This window comes from Cebus imitator, unplaced genomic scaffold (assembly GCF_001604975.1).
Source record: "Cebus imitator isolate Cc_AM_T3 unplaced genomic scaffold, Cebus_imitator-1.0 Scaffold42, whole genome shotgun sequence".
NCBI lineage: Eukaryota > Metazoa > Chordata > Mammalia > Primates > Cebidae > Cebus > Cebus imitator.
In genome coordinates this window covers 12,368,370-12,394,496 of record NW_016107357.1, presented here as the reverse complement: position 1 = coordinate 12,394,496, position 26,127 = coordinate 12,368,370, and the positions used below count along the sequence as shown (strand labels likewise).

Genomic DNA, 26,127 nt, shown 5'->3' with positions numbered 1-26,127 from the left:
GGAAAAACCCTTGAAATCTGAGCGCCTGATTCCTGGATTCAGTCCCAGTCAGTTCTGCGTGACCTTGGGCAAGTTACTTTACTTCTCTGAATTTCCGTTTCCTCCTCTACAAAACGAGGATCGCAGTAGCCACCTTGCAACCCTAACTGGAGCGCGCCTCGCACAACTCGCGCCGGCCTGCAGGAAGAGCAGCCATGATTAGGCTCCGCCACCCGCTCGCGGCCGGCGCCCTCCCCCAGCAGGTGTAGGCACTGCCCGCGCGGCCCCACGCCTTTCCGCCGCTCGCGGGCCGCCCCTCTGCGTCCCCGCTCAGGCCGCTGCGGGCTGAGGCAGCGCACCGGCCTCTGTGTCCCGGCCCCGCCCTGGGCGGAGGGAGGCGGACGACCCGGCTCCGAGGCCGAGGTCCGGCCCCGCCGAGTGCAGAGGAGCGCAGGCGGCCCAGGCGGCGCGCCAGCGCCCCAGTGTGAGCGCGGCCCCCGCCCCTCGGCCCTCCCCCCGGCCCTCCCTCCGCCCCCTCCGCCCTCGCGCGCCGCCCGCCCGGGTCGCCGCGGGGCCGTGGTGTACGTGCAGAGCGCGCAGAGCGAGTGGCGCCCGCATGCCCTGCGCTCCTCCACAGCCTGGGCCGGGCCGCCCGGGACGCTGAGGCGGCGACGGCGACCGAGGGGGCCGGTCTTGAGCTCCCCAGGCCCGCGCGCCCGAGCCCAGGTTGCCGTTCGCCGCACAGGCCGCGTTTTCTCAGCCCACGGCGGCGATGAGGCGGTGAGGCGGCCGCCGGCGCTGCGCCGGAGCCTAGGACTCGGAAGCGGCCGGGCCGAGGGCGCGGGGTGCCGGCCTCCCTGAGGCGAGGGTAGCGGGTGCATGGCGCAGTAACGGCCCCGATTTCTCTCCCCGCTCCCCAGCCTCGGGCGAGGCCGTCCGACCGCCACCCCTCCTGCTCGGGCGCAGCCGCCGCCGTTGCCGCCGCCGCCGCCATGGCCAATGACAGCGGCGGGCCCGGCGGGCCGAGCCCGAGCGAGCGAGACCGGCAGTACTGCGAGCTGTGCGGGAAGATGGAGAACCTGCTGCGCTGCAGCCGCTGCCGCAGCTCCTTCTACTGCTGCAAGGAGCACCAGCGTCAGGACTGGAAGAAGCACAAGCTCGTGTGCCAGGGCAGCGAGGGCGCCCTCGGCCACGGAGTGGGCCCGCACCAGCACTCCGGCCCCGCGCCGCCGGCTGCAGCGCCGCCGCCCAGGGCCGGGACCCGGGAGACCAGGAAGGCAGCGGCGCGCCGGGACAGCGCCTCCGGGGACGCGGCCAAGGCAAAGGCAAAGGCCAAGCCCGCGGCCGACCCCGCGGCGGCCGCGTCCCCGTCTCGCGCGGGCCCCGGCGGCCAGGCCTCGGCGGTAGCTGCCGAGGCCGAGCCTGGGAAGGAGGAGCAGCCGGCCCGCTCGTCGCTGTTCCAGGAGAAGGCGAACCTTTACCCCCCGAGCAACACGCCCGGGGATGCGCTGAGCCACAGCGGCGGCCTGCGGCCCAACGGGCAGACGAAGCCCCTGCCGGCGCTGAAACTGGCGCTCGAGTACATCGTGCCCTGCATGAACAAGCACGGCATCTGTGTGGTGGACGACTTCCTCGGCAAGGAGACCGGACAGCAGATCGGCGACGAGGTGCGCGCCCTGCACGACACCGGGAAGTTCACGGACGGGCAGCTGGTCAGCCAGAAGAGTGATTCGTCCAAGGACATCCGAGGCGATAAGATCACCTGGATCGAGGGCAAGGAGCCCGGCTGCGAAACCATTGGGCTGCTCATGAGCAGCATGGACGACCTGATCCGCCACTGTAACGGGAAGCTGGGCAGCTACAAAATCAATGGCCGGACGAAAGTAAGTGTGGGCTGCGGGTTTGCGCTGGACATGCCCTTCTCGGCGGGCAGCCCCTCCTCGCGACTGTAACTGTCTAGGCTGAGGAGCAGCATTCCTCTGTATAGAAGGGACTTTTGTGTAGCACCCCATAAGGAAGACGGACAGAATTCGGAGTAGCTGTCTGATCTAGTTAGCCCCTTTGTGTCCGCTGTTTTCCACTTACTGCCGGTTCACAAACTTCTCCGGCTAATTGCATAGTTTTCTGGCTAAACGTAGGCACTTTAACTTTGCTACTTTCTTTCTTTCTTCCATTCCACTGTTAGTCACAATTCATACCTCAGTGGCGTTTTAGCCACCCAGTGAGGGGGTGTTAGAGTACCACCCAAAGCAAGTCCTGATGCTGCATCAGTCTTGTGTTTGCATAAGCTCTTAAATTCCCTATGCTATCTGAACCACTCATCACATTTTGATTGAGAGTCAAACGCTGTGTTCAGTTAAGAATTTGCCGGCTTACCACAAAAAGGTAAATTTAAGCATTTAGTCGAAAGAGTCTCCATATTCAGGAAGAGCGTGGCTACTCCCCTCCCCCTCTTATAGCTCTTACCCTCTCCCTGTTCCTACTGTTTTGAAACCCATTACAAAAAGGGAAAAGAAGTATTTCCGTTTTCGGATCTCTCTGTGTAGGTAGGCTACATTTTTAGCATTGGTTTCCTTTATTTGCTTTGTTAATGTAATCCTTCTGTTGAAAAAGAACTATTTTGTAGCTTCCTGGAAAAAACAACACGGAATTGGAGCAGGAGGACTTGTTTTATCCTCCCAATTTGGTGAGATCTTTTTGTTTTCTCTTTACTGTTGCGTTTTTTTCTCCACAGATTTCTTCACTTCCTACCTAGTCTATTTTCTCTTTTTCTCCCTCATGGTAGACTCTTTCCTCCTTAATACTCTCTTGCAGGTCTTTTTCATTTTACTTCTCGGATCTTGATCTTTTCTTTATATCCAGCCACTCCCAGGCCACCGCCTCCACCATCAGTCTCTGTCTGATTTTGTGAGTTTTGAGAGATTGACCTGGGAGAGCATCACACTTACATGTTTGTACACACATGCTGACTCTTCCCAGTGGTTCTTTTGTAGTGTGTGTGAGACCATCTGTTTTGACACTCATTACATGTGATTCTCAGGCTGCTCAGAAGGCTGAACATAGGCAATGAGAAAAATTATAAACATGAAAATTTTGTGGGGAAAAATACAATGTGGAGTCTAATTTACGTATTGCCCCTTCATTGCTGGGTAAAGGCACACATCTTAATTTCATGTAGTCTTAGGAACAGTTGAATCATATTAAACTGGTAGGAAAAGGGGGATCTGATGAAATCTCAGCCTTGGTCTTTCACTAGCTTTTCATTGATATTTTTTAAAAATGAACGTTGTTATGGATCACATCTGAACACAAGTCCTGAGCTCAGAGTAGGAAAGAAATTAGTTTGAGGGAACAGGGCTGTGAAGACTGACCAAAGTATATAGTTGAGACATAAGTTTAAATTGGATTCTTGAAGATGATGTCCCAAATCTTTCTTGATCTGCTTTCCTTAGTTAATTTAGCTTTCCAAGTGCTTTCACCTGTCATTCTTAGATAAGGGACAGCAGACAGCCTGGCTCTGAGAGCAGTTGCTTCTGGTAGGGATGCTATTAGAAAATAGCTACCTCCTTCCTCAAGAGTTCTAGTGTTTGGGGTTTTAAGTCACCTAACTGTACATAGTAGCAGGTAATAAGGGACTGGATGAAGAAGGAATGGCCTTTAAACGCTTTGGATTTGATCTTATGCTTATAATAATTTTAGGGACACAACTTCAGGATCTATAAATGATATTCAGGAATTCCTTTCATTGCACTTCCTGGCCGAAAGAGGTTTTGGTAATTGTGTTTGAACATGTAATGTAAGTATTCCTGAAAAAACAAGGTTGTTTGCTTCTTGGAAATGAAAAGGCAATCAAAATACCACCCACTGTGTATTGAACAACCACAGTATGTTAGGCATCAGATTAGGGTCAATACAGGTACAATCAGAGTAATTTTTTTTTTTTTTTTTTTTTTTAGACAGGGTCTTCCCTTTGTTGCCCAGGCTGGAGTACAAGGGCATAAGCATGGCCCACTGCAGCTTCCACTTCCTGGGCTCAAGCGATCCTACCACCTCAGTTTCGAAGTAGCTGGGACTGTAGGCACAGACTGTGCTGTGCTAGACCAAATGAAAAAAGATTTTTTTGTAGGGTCAGGGTCTTGCTGATCATTTGATCTTGAACTCCTGGGCTCAGGTGATCCTCCTGCCCGGTCCTCCCAAAGTGCTGTAGTTACAGACTTGAGCCACCTCTTGTGGCCACAATAATCTTAATTCTATGAAGTGAGTAGTGTTATTCCTAATTTACATTTGAGGGATTTTCAGCTCAGACTTGACAGAGGTCTACCACTTTAGTAACCTAGCTGGTGTTCAGGCTTAAGTCATTCAGCTATCAAACTTATGCTTTTTTTTTTTTTTACTACACTAGTTATAGGTAGCGCATTAAATGAGATGTAGCTTACACACTGCTGGAACTGCAATTTGGTATATATATTTTGTTGAAAGTGGTGAGTAGCACTAGCTTTATATGTGAATAATCATACTCTATGGTTGGGCTCTAAAACTTTTTATTAGGTGACTGCAATGTTTATTTCAGATAGTGGCTTAAAATCCACTTTTGAATTTACCCACCTGAACTATGCACCTGTTGGTATAACTGTTAAGAGATGTCAGAATATGGTTTTTGTATGTGATTGCAGAGGAAGACTTCAATTCAGAATTTTATTATTCTTCATAACATGATAGTGATTTTTAAAGTTCTGTGCAGCAAATGTGTAGTATTTTACTCATGTCAGCTTTCACAGCAGTAGATAGGTGGTTGTATCTCTTTTTATAGATTAGAAAAATGGGACTCAGGAAATTTAGTTCACTCTTTGGAAATTCTGCAGCATATTAGGACTTAAATTCAGATTTTCTGACTAAGAATCTGATGTTCTTTTTTATTTACATCATCTATATTGCATTTTCTTTATGTAAGGGCCTGGTAATCTGATGATATATGATTGGCTGTGGCCCATTCAGTGTATGCTTTGTTTTCCTCTGAATTTCTACTTTAGACGTGCTTATCTGGCCACTGTTTATGCAACTACTTTAAAAAAAGGAACCACAGGGGAAAAATGAAGTAAGACAGGAGAAAAACAGAAATGTAATTGTAGCCACTGATGTAACCAGGCTCCTGTTTCCACTTTCTCTGGTCTTTTTGGGATTTTCCCCTTTTTGCCCTTACCCTGCCCTTTGATCCTGTGTCTTGCTCATGCTTGTTTTCATTAAGAAGACTCTCAGTGATATCCAGTAGGACCATGGTCTGCTGGTTTGTGATGAGTAGTGTGCCTTGACTTGGGGGTATAGGACGAAGAGAAGTTCAGAGGACTGAGGATCATGGGAAAGTGTTGAACTTTTCTGTTGGAGTATCCTAGGCACTCTGAAGGAAAACATTTTCCCATTAAAATAGAAATGTATACATAACATTTTTGGAATTCAATCCAAAACTTCGTCTGTTCCGTTAAAACATACGTAAAGAAAAGGAGTAATAAAATAGGTTGGGACCAATAAGCAGCAGACTATATTACTAAGATTTTTCACTGTTACTGTAGTTAATTAGTTAGCTCTGGCTGATTATGGTTTTTAGAGCAAAGAATAGGATGAGGAAAATGCTGCTGCTTTATTATCACTAACAAAGGTGTGGTGACAATCCTCTTAGATGTTAAAAACAAAACTGACATAGGAAGAGAGCCCTCACCAGTACCAGACCATGCAGGCATCCTGATCTCAGACCTTCAGCCTCTAGAACTGTGAGAAAATAAACTCATGTTATTTAAATCTAAATAAATAAATAAACCTTAATCTACTTCTGCTATTCTCTTTGTATGCCTGGGATCCAGGATACACAAATGGAAGTTACTTGTTTAATGATTTTTATAGCTATGTCAGAATTTAAGTTCAAAGTAAGTTATTCTGTATGCAGAAAGGCTGAAAATACTACAACTGCAGTAATTCTGCCAGCTATAAGGGACATGTGGACTGAGAGGGTAGTCTTAATAGGTTGTGATCAACTATGTGCGAAAACATTTTGTATAGTGAGTTGATGTATAGCTTACATGTAAACTAACTCCTTTAGTTCTAAAGGAATTTTATTTTACATTAAAAGATTTTTTCGGGCTGGGCTCAGTGGCTCACACCTATAATCCCAGCATTTTGAGGGGCTGAGGCAGGAGGATCACTTGAGCCCAGGAGTTCATGACCAGTGTGGGCAAATGGTGAGACCTTGTTTCTAAAAAAAATAAAAAATAAAAAAAAAAAATAGGCATGGTGGTGCGTGCCCATGGTCCCAGGTACAACATGGGAGGCTGAGATGGCTGGATTGCCTGAGCCCAGGTGACAGGATGAAACCCTGTCTCAAAAAAAAAAAAAAAAATTTTTTTTGGCATGTTTGCAACTCTTATCTACTACCTAATAATCCACAAAAATACCCACAATGCCTTAATTATGTGGAGAAGGAGATGATAAGAGCGATCATCTTAACTTTGAAAGGTAATGTATTCTGGGCCACATGTGGTAACTCACTTCTATAATTCCCAACACTCTGGGAGGCTGAGGCGGGAAGATCGCTTAAGTCCAGAAATTCAAGACCTCATCTCTGTTTAAAAAAAAATTATTAAGAAAGAAAGTGGATTTGGTTCTGCCATTAAATCTGGGTTGGATCCTGGGTCTGCTATGGTTTCTGTCCTTATCCAGCTTCTTAATCTCTGAGTCCTTAGTTCCTCCGTTTATAAAATGGTGTGAAGTGATACCTGTCTTTTTAGCTTCTCAGGATTGTTGTGAGGTAAGCATATGTTTCATGTAAAGTACTTTTTAGATGGTAAAGTGCTGTGCAGAACTGTTCTTAACTATTACCCCTTCCATTTTAGAAATTTGTTGTCTTTCTGATTCTTTCTTTTAAGAGCTGTGTGCTTTCCCTGTCTCATCCCACTCCCATAAACTGGAGAAAAAAGGGCTTGGAATGATCATCCATTTTTTTTTTTAACCAAACAACTTTCCCGCAATCAAAACCTATTTTTTTTTTTTTTTTTAAAGAGAAGACATAACATTTTTTTTAAGGGAAAAAATAAGTCCCAGAGAGGTGAAGTAGCTTGTTCTAAGTCATAGAGCTGCTGACAAAATCAACAGACATTTGATTCAGTTCATTCATTTCTGTAACTTTATGCTATATCTCATGTAACAATGACATACTTCTACTTAGCTAATTTTGGTATATTTTATGCTTTTTTTTTTTTTTTTCTTTGGATTTAACTTTGGTAAATAACGGTGTCTTAAGAAAATTTTAATTTCATCTTCTATGTTTTCTGGACAGGTTCTCACTTGCACCAGGCTGGAGTGCAGAGGTGCAATCATGGCTCACTGCAGCCTCAAGCTCCTGGGCTCAAGTAGTCCTGCTTCAGCCTCCATAGTAGCTGGGACTACAGGCATGCACCACCACACCCATATAATTTCTTAAATTTTTTGCTTTAGAACTGTTGGCCTCAAATGATCCCCTTGCCATGGTCTCCCAAATTTCTGGCTCACGCCTATAATCCTAGCACTTTGGGAAGCCAAGGTGGGTAGATTGCTTGAGCCCAGGAGTTCCAGACCAGGGAGCAACATGGTAAAACCCATCTCTAAAAAAAATTTAAAAATTAACCAGGCATGGTAGCACATGGCTATAGTTCCAGCTTCTTGAGGGGCTGAGGTGGGAGAATCACTTGAGCCTGGTAGGTGGTGGTTGCAGTGAGCTCTGATTACACCACTGCACTTCATCCAGCCTGGGTAACAGCAAGCACCTGTCTCAAAATCAAACAAACAAACAAAGCAAGGTGCTAGGATTACAGGTATGAGCTATTGCGCTGAGCCTCTGCCATCTTTAAGAATATGCTTGAACATTCAAGACTTTCTTCTCTCTTTTCCATCTATCATTCTACACATTGGCTTATCTGACATTCTAGTTTAAGTTTTTCTCCTTTAGATAATACCTATCTAATTTCCTTAGATGTTCTTTATCCATCTGTCTTTCCTCTGATATTTAAAGCCATTTGCCCCGAAGTAGGCCTTTCCTCTCTTGTTTCTTTAGTAGGAACTGTCTTCCCACTCTGTTTCTGATTTATAGTTTACTCTGTTTTCCTTTCACTTTTTTTCCTCATCAGGCTTGAAATCTATCTTTGTTCTTCTTCCATGTTTTCTGAAGCCTGCGCCTTTCTGGTATGCTTTTGGACTGATGTTATCAGCTTAGTTGTTTAATTTTTCACTTTAGGCCTTTTTAAAGCGATACCAACTATTTCAGTCTCCCTTTCATTCTAGCACATTCTTGGACGGTTTCTGTTACTTAAGATTTTACTGCTGTGCTTAGCATTCTACCTTCTTTTCCACTATGCCCTCATTTCCATACTTGGAACATTGTCTGTGACTACATGATGGCATTCAGATAATTTACTAAGACCATTTTCAGAGCTTGTCTTTGCCTCTTCTTTCAGCTAAAACTCTACTTTAAAAATCTATCTATTATCTATCTGTCTGTCTATCTATCTATATGTATTGATGGTTAACCAAAATCTTCTGTTAACGGTTTATTTCATGCTTTATTTCCTAGGCAAAACTTGACTTTTCTGCCACCTTTGTACTTCATGATCACATTTTTCCATCAACAATTCACAATTAGTTTTATTTATGAAGAGCTTGGACAGTATCTGTAGCCTCTCTTTGCTTGTTGAGATCGCGATAAAGTTTTCATGAGTTTAGAATTCTCATTTTTCTTATTCAGTGTCCCAGGTCCTATTTCTTTACCAAAGCAAAATACGAGTACTCTTTATCCTTTCTTGTATTCTCTGAGTCCTGTTTTGATACTGTTTTCACTAATTTGTTCATTCAACAAATGTTGAGTACCCTCCACATACAGGCACTGTTCTAGGAACTAGGGGCTCTTGAACAATAACAAAAAGCCCGCCTTCTCATGTGTCTTAACTTCTACTTGGAGGAAGTGAGGGGTGGGGAGGTACAGTCAGTAAACAAATGTATAAGTAATACATGGTATGTTAGGTGGTAAATACTAAGATGGAGAATAAGTAAGATAAGGATAGAGTGACTAGGGAGTACTCTTTTAGATAAGATTGATAAAATAAGATGACATTTAAATAGAGACTTGAATGAAGTGAGGAAATGAGTTATGTGGATATGTGGAAGAGGAGCATTCCAAGGAAAGGTATTAAATAGCAAATACAGAGGCCCTAACTTGAAATGTGCTTGGTGTGCAAGCTGAGCACTTTGGGAGGTTGAGGTGGGCGGATCACTTGAGGTCAGGAGTTCAAGACCAACCTGGCCAACGTGGTGAAACCCTATCTCTACTAAAACAAAAATTAGCCAGGTGTGGTGCATAGGCCTGTAGTCCCAGCTACTCAGGAGGCTGAGGCAGGAGAATTGTTTGAACCCAGGAGGCAGAGGTTACAGTGAGCCAAGATCATGCCACTACACTCCAACCTGGACAACAGAGTGAGACTCTATCTCAAAAAAAAAAAACAAAAAAGAAAACAGCAAGGAAACCAATGTGGTTATAGTGGAAGGAGTAAAGGATATGTGATTGAAGTAGTGGGATAGGGAATAAGATCAGTTTGTGTAGGGTTTTACCTTGTAAGCCATGGCAAGGATGCTGGGTTTTATTTTGGTGATATGGGATAATTTGTTTTAAAAGATCTCTGTGGCCATTGTGTAGCAGTAGATGTAGGGCAGAAGGATGGAATCAGAAATACCAGTTAGGAAATGCTTATAGTAGTCTGGGCATTGGATGATGGTGGCTTAAATTGGAGTAATAGCTATGGAAGTGGTGAGAATTTGTTGAATTCTGGATATATTTTGAAAGAATCAATGAGATTTGCTGATTGATTAGATGTGGGGTATGAGAGAAAGGAAGAGTCATGAATGACAAAGATTTTTGGCTTGAGCAATTGGAAGGAAATTATCATTATTTTATCCTGCCCTCACTCTTCTGCTTTTCTTCTCTTGCCTCACTTTTTCACTGTTGCTATTTATAGTAGCTTGCTGACACTTATTTCCCAGCCAAGCAACAGGAAAAAAGTTACGTGCTCTAAATTTTCACATTCCTTCAAATTGGTTGTGCTAGTTACTACTACTATTGACCTTCTAGCCCCATCCTTTCTTCTCTAGAGGCTCTATGGTTTCTTCGTGCAATATACTCTTATTGGCTCTACCACTGGAACCGCCTACAGGAATTATTGCAGGAAACCTTGCAACACTTCTAGTGTTGGCTGTAAGTATGTCTGTGCTTTCTTGCATGAACCACTCACTCAAGATGACTTGTAAATCCATGTAAAAAGAAATATACAAAGTTCGAACTTTAGGGAAGCATTAAAGAAAATTGAATGGTTCAACATAAGCATAGATTTAGATTCAATGTCAAAATAAAGTCAGAAATAAAATATCTTCATTTAAACCTACTGTTGAAATTAAAACTGCTACAGAAAATTGGAAAGAGATAGAATGAACCTAAAATATCAAAAATTGTTCCATTGACTTATCGTGACTATGACTGGATGATAGCTTCCTAAAGTAGTACGTAAAGAAGAGGATAGTTACTGATAACTTAGGGACTGTGTTTGTTGATCTGCGACAATATCAGTGATGTGTGAGCCCTTCATCCCTTTGATGTGGAGCCTGGCATTGGAATTGCAAATAAAAGTACCAAATATAAAATAATACTGGTATTATTAAAATTAGAATATACTATCCAGGACTTTTAAGCATAGAAAGCCTTGCTTTTTATTCTAAGGTAAGAGAGGGTCACAAAAGTATGGGTAAACATTGGATTGTAAAAAGGCATTCTTGAAAATGAATGATTTATGAAGGAAAGAGTTTTAATTGACATCACAGTTCAGCATAGTTGGAGAGGCCTCAGGAAGCTTACAATCATGGCAGAAGGGTAGCAAACACGTCCTTCTTCACATGGCAGCAGGGAGAAAAAGAATGAGTGCCCAGTGAAGGGGGAAGCCCCTTATAAAACCACCGGTTCTCGTGGGAACTAGCTTATGAGAACAGGATGAGAGAAACTACCCCCATGATTCTATTATCTTCACCTGTTCACTCCCATAGCACGTGGGGTTTATGAGAACTACAATTCAAGATAAGATTTGGGTGGGGACACAGCCAAACCATATCAGGCTGCAAGTGTTTTAAACTTTTATGCTCTGCTTCCCTTGTAAACGTAAATTCCAATTTCAGACCGTCTCTCTCTTTATGCGTATGAGTGTACACTTTTAGAAAAAGCCAGGCCACCTCTTGAATATTTTGCTGCTTAGACATTTCTTCTGCCAGATACCTTAAATTCTCTCTCTCAAGTTCAAAGTTCCACAGATCTCTAGGACAGGGGCAAATACCACCAGTCTCTTCGCTAAAATCTTGCAAGAGTGATCTTTGTTCCACTTCCCCGTGAGTTCCTTATCTCCATCTGAGACCACCTCAGCTCAGACTTCATTGTCCATATCGCTATTAGCATTTCGGTGACAACTATTACACAAATCTCTAGGAAGTTCCAAACTTTGTTGCATCTTCCTATCTTCTGAGCTTTCCAAATTGTTGCAACCTCTTCTTGTTACCCAGTTCCAAAGTCACTTCCACATTTTCAGGTATCTTTATAGCAATACTTCACTCCTGGTACCAATTTTCTGTATTAGTCTGTTTTCACCTGTGACTGGGTAATTTATAAAGGAAAGAGATTTCATTGGCTCACTGTTCCCCATGGCATGTCTTAAGTGGTAGAAGGAAGTGGGGAGAATTGTCAAACACTTTTAACATCAGATCTCTTGAGAACTCACTATCAATGAGAACGGCATGGGGGAAACTGTCCCCATGATCCAGTCACCTCCCACCTGGTCCCTCCCCTGACAAGTGGGAATTATAATTCAAGATGAGATTTGGGTGAGGACACAAAGCCAAATCATATCAACCATCTGTCTGAATTTTTTCTTGTTAATATTGATACTTCCAACTTTTATCTATAAATGGTGACTAGGAGCTTGGCTTCTATGGTTTTGTTATGTAATTACCCTTTATTCTATCTCAAGGCGTGTTTTACCTTGTGTGATGTCTTCTATCGATTTCTATTAGGACTACTCTGAAATGGATGGCTAGAAAATTGCTTTTTAGCTAAAAAATTTAGTGATTCCCCACTGCCCACCCCCCACTCCTTAGACCAGGCATTTTTACTGCTTCAATAGCTCTATTAACCACCCACCTTTAAAATCTTTGGCTACCCATTTACCAGCCTGGATCTTATCCTTTCAGTTGTTTTTCCTCATATTTTTCAGTTTTCTTTTTTTCCTCAAGCTAATGATAGCTTTTTTCCTAAAGCTCAGTTCACTTTTTGTTCATGACTGTCAGAAGATGTGTGTGCAGAAAGAACTTGAACATCTATATTTCTAGATTTTTCTTTTTAGTTTGTGTTAGTCATCTGTTGCTACGTAACAGATTACCCTAAAATTTAGCAGCTTAAAACAACACACATTTATTATGTCATACTTTCTGTAGATCAGGAGTTGGGCACAGCCTAGCTACTTTGTCTGACTCACCATTTCCCACAGGCTGCAGTCAGGACATTGGCCAGGGTCTGTTGTCTCCTTCGAAGGCTTGAGTGGGGAAGGATCTGCTTCCAGCCTCACTCAGTGGCAATTGGCAGCATTAAATTCTTGGCAGGTTGTTGGACTGAGGGCTTCAGTTTCTTGCCACGTGGGCCTCCCTAACATGGCAGCTTGCTTCATTAAAGTATGTAAGCCAAAAAGGCAATGGTGTCTGCTGGCAAGACTGAAGTCTTAGTCTTTGTAATCTAATGATGGAAGTGACATCCCATCACCTGTGCTGTATTTTTTTGCTAGAAGCAAGTCACTAGGTGACATTCTATTCCATATTCAGTGAAAAGGAATCATAGAAAGGTATACATAACGGTTCTTATGTCAGTTCTTCCTTGGTAGTGTCTACCTGTTAAATGTTACTGTTCTTTATGATCTGTGGTTTGTTTTCTCTTTTTGATCTAATCTACGCTTTTTTTCTCCCTGGGTAATCTTATGCACTCATGGAAGCACAAGTTCTTAAACTAGTTTGCCTGTGTTGAAACTCTTCTGCTGCTACTTAATTGCTCTCTGATTTTAGACACATTTTCTAACAACTAAAGCATTAATTTCCTCATCAGTATGGTAGGAGTTAATAATAGTACCTAATTCAGAAGGTCTGTTTGAGGCCAGATAATAAGAAAATAAGAAATACTCAACGGATAATCAGTGCTCAATTAATATTACCTGTAACTGTAACAAATAACAACAATAGTAATAACAACAATCATGACTTCAGCTATTAGGATTTGTGAAAGACTCCTTGGTCTGTCTCTTACTTTGGCATCTGTAGAGTTCTGATAGACATTTCCACCTGAATTTTCTGGAAGTATTGCAAACTCAGTGTGATTAAGACGGAAGTTTGCCCTTATTGGAAGGAATGAGGGTTGGTAAGGCTGTCTGATGGGCAGATGTGGGAACAGATTTAAAATTGATCCTGTAAACTCAATTTAGTTATTCAACAGATATTTACCGAGCATCTGATCTATGTTAGGCACTGAGGGTACCACAGTGCCCAGGTCGAAGTAATTCTCTCTGCCATGAGGAAAACACAACATTGAACCTGTAATTCCCAGTGCTATGGATGTTTATAAGATGTTAAGTACAGAATCCTATTGGGAGCACACAAGAGGAGACTTTGTAGGCCAGGAGAGGTTTGTTTTTTTATTTTTTGAAGAAGTAGTTATTTAGGCTAAGACTTCTAAAGGTTAAGTTGGAGTTAAGTCCATTGAAAATCTTCAAGTTGGCTGGGGCGCAGTGGCTCACGCCTGTAATCCCAGCACTTTAAGAGACCAAGGTGGGCAGATCCTGAGGTCAGGAGTTCCAGACCAGCCTGGCATGGTGAAACCCTCTTTCTACTAAAGATACAAAAAATTAGCAGGACATGGTGCTGCGCACCTGTAATCCCAGCTACTCAGCAGGCTGAGGCAGGAGAATTGCTTGAACCGGGGAGGCGGGGGTTGCAGTGAATCAAGATCATGCCATTGTACTCCAGCCAGGGTGCTGGGGCAAGACTCTGTCTAAGGAAAAAAAAAGTCTCCAAGTCGGAAACAGCGTGATGTTTTAGAAAAACATACTTTCCTCTATCAGTACGAAAATTTTACTTATTTAAAACTTCCTATCAGTTTCTTGTTCCTCATTCCCATTTACACTCTTCATCTCTGTCCTGGATTATTACAAAAGCCTAATTTTTTTTTCTTTTTGTATCTTTCTAGTCCATTCTATCCATTGCTACTTTTTTATAAAGAACATTTCACTTCCCATCATGCACTTTCTGTTCCAGTCACAGGAACCTAGGTCCCTGAACCTACCTTCATTTTCTACTGCTATGCATTTCCTCAGCTCTTTCATTTGGAAAGCAGTGAGAAGGTTCCCTAACTTCTTGCCCATGTTTCTCTAAGCAGACTTACAGCTTTGTCTTGTCTGTTGCTCTGGTACTTCCTATCACTGTGATAGCATACTTCACTGTGGTTGGTTTCCATTCCCATTTCCTCTACTATTGTGAACCACTTGAGGTGAGAACCCTTTATTTTCAATATGGGTATACTCAGCATCTTGCATCGAGGACTCAGTATTATATTTGAATTCTCACTGCACCACTCTAACTGCAATTTTAAAAATCACTTTCTATCTGGATTGTTACACAATATTTTTTTCCCCTTAATTCATTTTTCTCCATATATTACCCATATACATCCTGTATAAATTTACCAGCATTCATAAAAATCTTACTCGGGAATCTTCAGAGGTTTGTTGAGAATACAGTTTGATTAATGTATAAATACACATTTAATGCTCACCAGCTGCTTAGGCCCGCACCATTTATCCACCCTGATTTGCTACTGCCCTTTGAAATACAATCACTGTTTCAGCCAGACTGTTTTCCTTCTTCTGCTCCCCTTCTCCTCCTCCTAGTGCATCTATGAATTCTTTGATTGGTTTACCACTCCCACACTCCTCTCCCAGCAATTCATATCTTCTACATCCTTTAGGATCTAGGCTAAGTCTGCTTTCCAGATATCCTCCTGAACTCTGAATGTCCTTTGATCTCTCTTTTCTCAAAAACTTTATATACCTTTTATTCCCAGATTATCCTCTCTAGACATTTGTAAGGGCAGGGGAAGGAATGGTTTTATGTTATTCTGTCTTAGGCAGAGGACTTTTATTATTGCTCGTTGTGTACAGTGTTAGTCATAACTTCTTAACACTCAGTGCATTGCCCTAGCTGATCCTCTGCTCTGTGCCTCACCTCTGCTTTACCACCTTTCCATCCGATTTCTAAAACTGTAGTGAGACTTTTAAAAAGTCTGAGAGTTTTCATCCTGTTGTGGTCAACTCACCGTTCTGTGCTTGCTATGCTGTTTCTAGTTCCTATTTTCCAGATAAAAATAGCCCAGGCCAACATGGCTTAAACTATTTTTAACTCCAAGTACTAGGAGAAAGGTTTGCTGTAAAGGTGAAATGAAGTTTTATGCCATTGCTTAGGCCACAAGTCAGTTGATCAGGTTATGAACTGCAATAGAACTTCGCACATCCATGAATCTCATGGAGAAAGGGCCTGCACATCCTTTGTCCCTCACCCCTACCAATGGTGTGTGAATCCTTTAAAACAAAGCAGCATAATAGATATAATGTTGAACGTGACTTCTTTATATAACCTTCTTACAAGACCTAGAAGAGAAAAACTTGTAGCTAGAAAGCAGATAAAATGTTCAACATTGATACCCCATTGATGTGCAGAGTAAAATTTTAAAGAGCAAAATTTTAAGCTTCTAAAATCATCATGTCTTTGATTTTGTTTTAGAACTGTAATTTATTCAAAATTTCAGATACATGGAAGGAGATGTAAGAGTTATATTTAACAAAAGAGGGCATGAGTTTAGCAAGGTGAGAAATATTTATTTTATGATTAGAAACCCTTTTGGCCTTAACCACATTTCTAGATTCAAGGATTAATCAACGTGGGAGAAGCAGTTCCTTCAACTGGATTAAAAGAGGGCGATGGTGGAGTGTAGACAACAGAAATCTAACAGTGTTAAGGTCATTTGAATCTGATTTTCTGATGCATTCAAACATTTTTATCCTTTAAACAAAAATGACAGTTTCACCTGCCAATTTTCCTTAGTTTTGATACTTAAAATGTGTTTTTATTCTTTGATTACAGAGTTGGTAAGGAAAGTAGCCTAAGAAATATTTACCACAGATAATTTATGTGCAAACAGTAGTTATAGTTTTGGGTGATAACAACCCAAAATATTTTGGAATAAAATGCCTTGAATAAAGAAATGGTGGACTAAAAGTCACGTGTGATAATAAAATAACACCCTTTTCCAATAGCTTACAAATTTTTTCCAAGGCAGTCATATAAGCTAGCGTCTCATAACTTTTTTTGGTGAACCACTTTCAAAATCTAGTGGGAGCTGTGTACTGTCTCACACTCAAAATGAGCATAGTACACACAACGTTTTGCTTATAATAAAGGCCATCCATAGGCCCTATGTTAAAAACCCCTGAGTTCCAAAAAACCAAACCAAAACAAAACATTTTAAAGCATTTCATACCATGTTATGGTAGAATAAGGTTTCTGTGTGTGTTCAGTTGTTCTTGCTCCCTCCCTGCCTTTAGAACTATGCTTTGAGTTTCTTTCCCACTGTAACTGATAGTAAGTATAAATGGACTTCTGAAAGATGTATGCCTTATACGGTCTGGCTATAGAACAAAACAAAGTTAACTGGTGTATACCAGGATGGAAACTACAACTTAGTGATAATGTCTTCTCTGGTGGGCATACCTGTCCTGACACATTTGCTGGGTTAATTCTTTCTTTAGAAATTCTAGATGTGCAGTTGTACCATAAAGGTCTGAGAATCGTTATCACTAATAATTAACACTGGCTTATGATTTTCTTTGTCCTTTTATCCTTTTATTCTGTCTTGTCACCTGCTCACATTGCCTGTGTGCATGTTTGTTTTGCATTTTTGTTTTTCCTTGTAACTGGCATTTCAGTAATATTAACCAGAATTTTTTTAAAAAATAAAAGCCTTAATAGTACTCCACAGCTGGGGAATGGGTGGGGGCAGGGGGTGCTTACTAACAAAAATGAAACTAGAATTCATACTAGTTTTGTTTATATTAAAAATAGTTTCTATAATGGTTAGATCTGAAACATCTCTGGATAGTTTTGGTACAGGGTATCTGCAGAATTGCAGAACATGGAAGAACAATTTGTTCATATTGCCAATTTTCAGGAACTGTGCTTTGATGTTGCATAGTAACTGCAAGCTTTTTCTTTAATGTGTGCCTACTCTAGAGATTCTTAGTGTTTCTTCCTCTTAGAATTGTCTGGGGAAAGGGAGAACAGTGGTGCGGGGTGGGGAAGATGTTTCTTGACAGAAGCCAGAAATGGGAATAGGACCAGCTAGTACTGCCTTGGATTCTTGTCATCTGGCTCTCTACCAGTGAACAAGGCACTCAGCAACTCTGCCAGTCTCTCCATCTATGAAATGGGATTAATACTGACCTAATTAACAGAGGAGTTGTTGAATAAGTGATTATTTGTAGAAGACGTTTTTAAAAAGTAGTTATATTTCTAGCTCTCAGCAGTGACTTTTCAGGTTAGGACTTGGTCTTGGTTGCCCTTAACTCTGTTCTTGGAGTTGGTTACCATTGGTATCAGAAGTTGAGATTCAATTTTAGATTCAGAAATCTTGACTTGCTTTTACTGGGATGTCAGAACCTTATTTTTAATTAAGACCAATCTATTGTTGCTTAGGCAGTTGGCACATAGATTTGGCACTGTGAGAAAGGAAATAGTGTTCGGTTGATAAGGGCATCTTGAACTGCATTCAGATAGTTGTGTAACCTCATGGGTAATGAAATAACTCCAGCAGAGGAGCACCTTGATTAAAAAATCTTTCTCTCTCCATGCCTTCTCCATTAGCAGAATGAAGTCAAGTGGCAATAGTATTTTATTTATAATTGTGAATTTAATTATTTAAGCTATATTTAAAAAATCAAAACCCTTAGATGTTAATTAATTTTAAAAGCTAGTGATGGATTCAGGTAAGCTAGAATGATTGGATCAAATCTCACACACAAATGAGTTTATACTTTAAAACAAATTTTTTTTAATAGAGACAGGGTCTTGCTATATGTTGCCAGGATGGTCTCAAATTCATGGCCTCAAGCAGTCCTCCTGCCTCGGCCTCCTGAGTAGTTGGGATTTAAGGCATGAGCCACTATGCCTGACCTTATTTTACAGATCTTACTGATGTAAGCACATGTTTGATTTTTTTAAAAATTTGTTGATATTAGTATTTTATTTACCATATGGCCTATAACTTAATAGGTAGCTTTAAAAACAAAGTAATGTTATTTCTTTTTCTCTTAAAATAATGGGGGATATTTGGCGGCTTGCCTATTTTTCAGCCATGCTTTATGGCTTATTTACCCTTAATGTCTTTTAAGCGGCTATTATAAAATTTATAGAATTACTTTGGTGTCTGCGCTGTTGAATTTGACTCCTGTAATAATTGTGCTTATAGTAAAAAGTGCATTTTAAGTGGCCTGTATTGCCCTTAGTTTCATGTAGGCTCCATAATTTTTTCTACAATTAATTATAATTAACATTTTTAACAGTCAAAACATGAAACCATTAAGATGTGAACTACTCTATTATATGGAGTAGCTTTTTTAAGTGTTGACATTGTATAAAATTAGTTATTTGCAAAGACAGTAAAGCTTATCGTTTAAAAATAAGGAATTGAGGAAATGAAGTTAAACTACATGTATTCATATGTTTTTCTTACAGAAATATATACTGTCTAGGTATACAGAAGAATGAACACTTTGAATTATATAATTGAATAATTTGGTAACAATATAGTTTAAATACTTGGTAATTGCAGTGTTATTTTGGCAGTTTTGGAATTGCATATATATTTTAACTGTAAAAAAAATTTTTTTTTTTGAGATGGGAGTCTGGCTCTGTTGCCCAGGCTGGAGTGTAGTGGCACGATCACTATCTCAGCTCACTGCAACCTCCATCTCCTCCCAGGTTTAAGCGATTCTCCTGCCTTGTCCTCCCGAGTAGCTGAGACTACAGGTGCGTGCCACCGGACCTGGCTAATTTTTGTATTTTTAGTAGAGACAGGGTTTAGCCATGTTAGCCAGGCTGGTCCCAAACTCCCGACCTCAGGTGATCCGCCTGCCTTGGCCTCTGAAAATGCTGGGATAACAAGCGTGAGCCACCATACCTGGCCTGTAAAAATCTTAAATGTCATGGAAAAGAAGTTGCTGCTTTATTTATGATTTTATATGTTTTCTGATTATAAAAATAATACAGTGCTCCGAAGTAGATAAAGCAAAATCTGATAGAAATGAAAGGCATAATCAACAAATTACAATTATAGCTAGAAATTTCAATACTTCTTTCTCAGCAGTTCTTAGAACAAATAGGAAGTCAACAAGGATATAAAAGATTCTAACACCATCAACCATCTTGATCGGATTGACATCTGTAGAATATTCCTTGCATTAACAGCATAAAGTACATTATTTGAAGGTATATAAGGGACATTTACCAGCCTAGAACAGGTGCTAGGCCATGAAGCAGGTCTTAATAATTAAGAATTGAAATAATACAGAATATATCCTCTAACCACTATGGGATTAAATTAGAAATAAGTAATAGAATGAAATTTTTTTAAATGTGGAAATTAAACAACAAATTTCTAAATAACCTATGGGTCAAAGAAGAAATAGATCAATGGTACAGGATTAAGAGTTAGAAGTAGACCCACACTAACAATATCAATTGATTATCATTATTTTTTTTAAATAAAGATACCAAGGAAATTCAGTACTGAGTAGATTTTTTTTTCTTTTCTATAAATGGTTTTGGAATACATGCATATCTATATAAAAAAATAAACCTTGACCCTTATATCACACCATACATAACAATTAATTCAAAATGGTTCATTGGCCTAAATGTAAGACCTAGGTTGGGCATGGTGGCTCATGCTTGTAATCCCGGCACTTTGGGAGGCTGAGGCAGGCAGATCACTTGAGGTCAGGAGTTTTAGACCAGCCTGGCCAACATGGTGAAACCTCGTCTGTACTAAGGATACAAAAATTAGCCGGGCATGGTGGTGCACACCTGTAATTCCCGCTACTCAGGAGACTGAAATAGGAAAGTGGCTTGAACCCAGGTGGCGGAGGTTGCAGTGAGCTGAGATCGCACCACTGCACTCCAGCCTGGGAGACAGAGTGAGACTCCATCTCAAAAAAGGAAAAAAGAAAGAATGAAAAGACAGCCCCTTCAGAAAAAAATATTTACAAGCATATTTCAACAAAAGATTTGTAGCAGAATGTCTAAAGAATGTATTAACTCAATGAAAGGAAGAGAACCCAAAAGAAAAATAGGCAGAAAAATTGAACAGCTATTTCACAAAAGAAGATACAGGAATGGCCAAGTGCATGAAAAGATTCTCAACATCATTGGTTACTAGAAAAATAAAAACCACAATGAGATACCACTACATGTACACTAGAATGGCTAAAATAAATTATATTGGTAATACCAAGTTTTGGCAAGGACATGGAGCAGGTGGAATCCTCATGCATTCATTGCTTGTGGGACTACAAAATGGTACAGTCACTTTGGAAGACAGCTTAGTCATTTCTCAGAAAGTTAAATATAAATTTTTCATATGACCCAGGAATTCTACTCCTAAGTATCAAGAGAAATGAAAACATGTTCATACAAAAAGACCTAAACATTTTTATTCATTATCACCAAAAATAGGAAAAAACCTAGATGTCTCTCATCTGGAGAATAAACAGAATGTGCTACATCATACATTGAAATACTATTTAGCAGTAAAATGAAGTGAACTAATCTTTTGTGCAGCAACCTTGGATGAATCTCAGAAACATCATGCTGGATTAAAAATTGTACTGTAAATTATTTACTAGCTCTTCATGGTTGAAGTTCGGATTATTTGTAATTTTTTCTGTGACAAATAATCTAATGCCAGCAATACATTAGATATTCTTAAAGATATATCTTTGTACATTTTAACAAGGTTTTTGTAAGAAAAATTTCTAGAACTAGAATTGCTGGGCTATAAGTGCTCTTTCTACCCAGATTACCTCATTTAATTTTCACAGCAACCAGATGAGGTACAGATCATTACTATTTTCCTCATTCTACAGTTGAGGGAACTGAGACACAGAAAGATTTAAAAACTTGTTCCAAATCACACAGCTAGAAAGTTATACAAACCAGGATAGTCTGATTCTAGAGCTTAATTTCCTAGCTTAGACATGTGAACTAAGTTTCTATTTATGCTTGTTTTGAGGGGCATTATATTTATTTTCAGGTCTACTTGATCTTGCTGTATGCAAGATTTCTTATTTATTATTTATTTCTTGTTTATTATTTATAACAAATAAATAAGAAGTTTCTTATTTATTTAGAGATAGGGTCTCACTCTGTTGTCCAGGCTGGAATGCAGAGGCACTATTTCTCAGCTCATTGCAGCCTCTGCCTTCTGGACTGTAATGATCCTCCTGTTTCAGCCCCTAAGTAGCTGTGAATACAGATGCCCACAAATACAGATATGCACGAATACAGATGCATGCCGGCATGCCTGGCTAGTTTTTGTGTTATTTGTAGAGATAGGTTTTTACCATATTGCTCAGGCTGGTCTCAAACTCCTGACCTAAAGTGATCCACCCACCTCAGACTCCCGAAGTGCTGGGATTACAGGCATGAGCCACCACATGCGGCCTGTCAATTTTAAACGGTTGAGGTGAGCCAAATATTTATTAAATGAGTCTTTCCTTTATTGAAATTATTTCAGAAATGCACCATTGGAATGTTGTTTAATGTCAGCAGGGACAAACTAACACTCAAGGAGAAACCTAGCCATTCACTCAAAGGAACATTATTTTCTTAGTATTCAAATATAGTATACAAATCTTTGAGCAGGTTAGTTTTTTCATGTAAATCATAATGTATGGTATTGGTCAAGTAGTAAAGTTCATATTAACCTTAAACATTTACTAAGATACTGTTTTCAAGTAACTCAGGCAGTGTAAGCAGACAGTGTCATAGTTTCTGTAAGCCTATAAGCTTTGCATCAGGATCACATTGCTGCTGGGGCCCCACTACAGATCTTCTGTATCAGAGATTCTGAATCTGGGGTGAAGACTGACAGCTCCTTAAAATTCCATGGAGAAAATATATATATTGACTGTTTTCCCACAAAAATTAAAAATTTAAAGACAATTTCATGGAGCTTGTAATTCACATTTGGGTCTGAGAATTCTTGTGTATGGCATACTTTCCATTGTTAAAGGTTATAAAAAAGGTACATTCTGTATCTCAGATACTCAGAGGACATTTATTAAGTCTTCTAAACACCTCTCACAACCAATAAGTTTGCAAAGCAAAATGGCCTTTTAATACCCAAAATAATTGGTTTATATTTTTTTGATTGTTTTAACCCTTTAAGTTAATATTCTATTACTTTTTTCCCCAAGGCTTCTAAAAGTGGATGATACTATCTGTCTTTATGCGATAGTGACTTAAAAGACCTTTTAATGCCCCAAATAATTGCTTTATATTTTCTTGATTGTTTTAACCCTATAAGTTAATATTCTTACCTTTTCCCTCAAGGCTTGTAAAAGTAGATGATATTATCTGCTTTTATGTGACAGTTGCTTGTTTTTTAACCTCCTTATGACATATGCCTTCAAGTGTTATTCTGAAACTAAACTTCTAAAAGCTACTATTTTCCTTGTAAAAGGATCTGCCCGTTTTTCTCTCCTGTCTTTTTCTCCTCAACCATTTTGTAACGTCCACAGGTAACATGGTATATATTGGTCAAAATTCAGAGTCAGGCTGCCTAGATTTCCAGCTCTGCTGTTGGCTGGTTGTATGATGCTAGCAAGCTGTTTGCCTTGTTTTCATGTTTATTTCATGGGATAGTCATAGTACCTATGTCATGATTGTTGAGAGGACTAAATGAACTAATATATGTAAAGCACTGTACCTGGCACATAGCGAGCCGTTAAAATTACCACCTCTCCCCTGTTGGCTGCATTCTCCTCTGTTGGCTTACGTGATCCTTTACTGCCCTGGCTTTCTGTGATCTCTTGGACCATTCCTTCTGTGCTGGTTTCCTTTCTTCTAACTATAAATAGTATTTCCCTCTGGTTTTGATGTCAGCATTCCTCTCTTTATATGTAATAAGGATTATAGCTCCATCAGATAGACTGAGGTTTGAATTCTACCCCTGCCACATATTAGCTGTATGACCTTGGAATTTTAAATTTCCTCAATCCTTTCCAAACTTAGGTTTCTAATCTGTAAAATAGGGGTAATTCCTTTATAGCAGGATTGTTGGGAGGATTAGAGATAATATAAAGTGCCCAGTATAGGGTCTGACACTGTAGTTGCTGAGTAATGGGATCTGCTGCTTCTGCTGTCTTTTCTACCTTATCGATCTCATCCAGGTCGGTATCTTTAGATACCATCACTGAACTGTTGATGCCTAACTCTATTTCTCTAGTTGACTTTCCATTTTGTACTGTTAATGTGTACTTCAAACTGCCATTAAATGTTTTATGTATGTCTTATTGGCATTTTAGAGTTTTCACACCTGATATCAGACTAATACTACACTATTATCTTCATTCTAAAACCTGCTGTTTGTATCATGTGTTTCATATTTGATCTCCTTTTAGGTGTGGTACCATAGCATTGAGTTGATTCATTCATGTTCTTTGAGTCTGTCTCTGATTCCTGTCTGTATTCTCAACACTGAGGCTCAAACGTCCATTTTTGGCTTCACTTCACACTACTGTAGTTAAACCCTCCTTACTTTATCACGTGTGTATTTTTTCCCTGGTAGCCATGAATGTCATCTCCCTGATATTTTTTGTTTTTCCTAATCTGTTCTTTACACTCATCTTTCTCTCTTATCAGATCCATCTTCCCAAAGTGGGAATCAGCAGATTCTTTATTCTAAAGGGTCAAATAGTAAATAGTTTGGGCTTTCTGAGCCTTGCAGTCTTTGTTGCAACTGTTCAACTCTGCTGTTGCGTAACAGGAAAGCAACCATAGAAGTACATGACCACATAAGTGTGACTGTCTTCCTATAAAACTTTATTTACAAAACTGGGTGGTGGTCTGAGTATGGTGGCATGCACCTGTAGTCCCAGCTACCTGGGAGGCTGAGGCAGAAGGATTGCTTGAGCCCAGCAGTTCAAGGCTAGCCTAGGCAACTTAATGTGACCCCATCTCTTTTAAAAAAAAGAAAAAGATGTTGGACTAGATTTGGCCCACAGGCCAGAATTTGCTGATCCCTCCCTCCCTCCCTCCCTCCTTCTCTTTCCTTTTAAATTACCACTCCTTATAGTATTTCTTGAAATAGTTATCTTTTTAAAATATTGACTGCTAGGTAGGATGAACTTTTAGCTCCCCACTCGCATCTAAAATATTTCGGTGTTAAGTGTTTTGCCTCTCATCATTTGGAGAAGTACAAATTACACAATTGCAAAGGTTCCAGAAATATTCTTATAAGAATTGCCCTAATAGTAGTTCCTGACTCTTATATGTTACTAGGTGCGTGTGTTATTGATACAGTGCTGTATACTGGAGTTCTTTGGGAAGGTAGCTTTAGGTCTGATGGGCTTATCAATTTATTTAGAACCTGCTTTGACCTCTGTGTAGTAGTAGTCCATTTCACCTGTCTCAACACAGCCTTTCATTTCACTGAGTGATCAAGGAACATTTCTATTTGGACCCTATATATTCCTTCTTAGGGTTTAGGTGCATTCTGTATCAACTTTGTGGACACATTCCTTATGTGCCTATGGAGATCTTCCTTGCAACATTCTAATTTATTAAGTTAAATATTTTTGAGTGCCTTCTCTAGAACTGTACTGAGGACATAAAGACAGTTCTAGCCTTAACACTCCTCATGTTCTGATGCAGGGGTCAGCTGACTTTCCGAAGGTCAGATTGTAAATCTTTTAGTCTGTGAGCTGTGTGGTCTCTGTTGCAACTATTCAACTGTGCCATTGTAATTTGAAAGCAGCCATAGACGGTACACATATGATTGAGCTTGACTATGTTCCAGTAAAATTTTATTTACAAAAATCAGTGGCGGGCCAGATTTGGCCTGCAGGCTATAGTTTGTCAATCCCTGGTCTAGTGGCATTGTGCCAAGGGATGTGATATTTGAAGCCACAAGGTAACCAGTGTGTGTCTTCCTTGAGTATAATTTTACTCAGTTATTGTGGAGAAAAAGTTAAGTAGTTTGATTGATCTTAATTTAAGACATTCTTTTAATAACATAAGTGGCCACCCAAGGAATAGAATATAAAATCAAGATGACTATTTAAAATGAAACAGCCTTGCAAGAAATGTTTTGTTTGTAGTGAACCTCTTTTTTTTTTTTTTTTTTTTTTTAAATGACCAAAATGCATTTATTTAATATACATCACAAGGGCTCAACCGAGGCTTAATTTAAAAGACAAAACAAAACAAAAATAATACCACAGCTCAAGATAGAGTCCTATACAGAAATCACAAAAAGGACAGACCATCTAAGGAAAAATGAAAAAGATGACACAAGGACAGGCTGGGCAGCCTGGGTCAGGGCTCCTGGCTGGTGACCTGCTTTGAGTAGGTTTCTTGGAGGTACTTCTTAAAAGCTGTGGGGTTTTTCCAGAGCTCGGCAGCATGGGTGTTCAAGGGACTATCAATGTTGGGTTCTCTTCGCAGGCTCTGGATGGAGAGCAGAATGGTCCTGACGTCATACAGGGCAGACCACTTGTCCTTCAGGATGTCCAGGCATATGTTACCCTGGGTGTCCACATTGGGGTGGTAGCAGGGTGTGAGGAACTTCACCGTGGGCGCATTGTAAGGGTAGCCACTGGGGAACTCTAGCGAGAGCTTATACCTCAGGTCTTCATATACTGTTCCAGCTGCTCCATGGATGGTCCCTACCCATTTGAA

General features: G+C 40.5%; 2 protein-coding genes across 4 annotated transcripts in view; one reads left to right on the top strand and one right to left on the bottom strand.

The window, feature by feature from the left end:
• The first annotated feature begins 543 nt into the window (after positions 1-543).
• Positions 544-26,127, top strand: part of EGLN1 (egl-9 family hypoxia inducible factor 1) — a 56,342-nt gene continuing 30,758 nt past the window's right edge. For all 3 annotated transcript variants that reach the window (XM_017526536.2, XM_017526535.2, XM_017526534.2), the window contains exon 1: positions 544-1,862. In XM_017526536.2, coding sequence (XP_017382025.1) covers positions 972-1,862 — 891 coding nt within the window. In that variant the 5' untranslated portion in view covers positions 544-971. The remainder of the gene's footprint in view (positions 1,863-26,127) is intronic.
• Positions 25,555-26,121, bottom strand: LOC108302804 (ubiquitin-conjugating enzyme E2 C-like; the record flags this gene model as incomplete). Its single annotated transcript, XM_017526538.2, has 1 exon — positions 25,555-26,121. A coding segment is annotated over one exon (357 nt), but the record flags the coding sequence as incomplete, so codon positions are not given.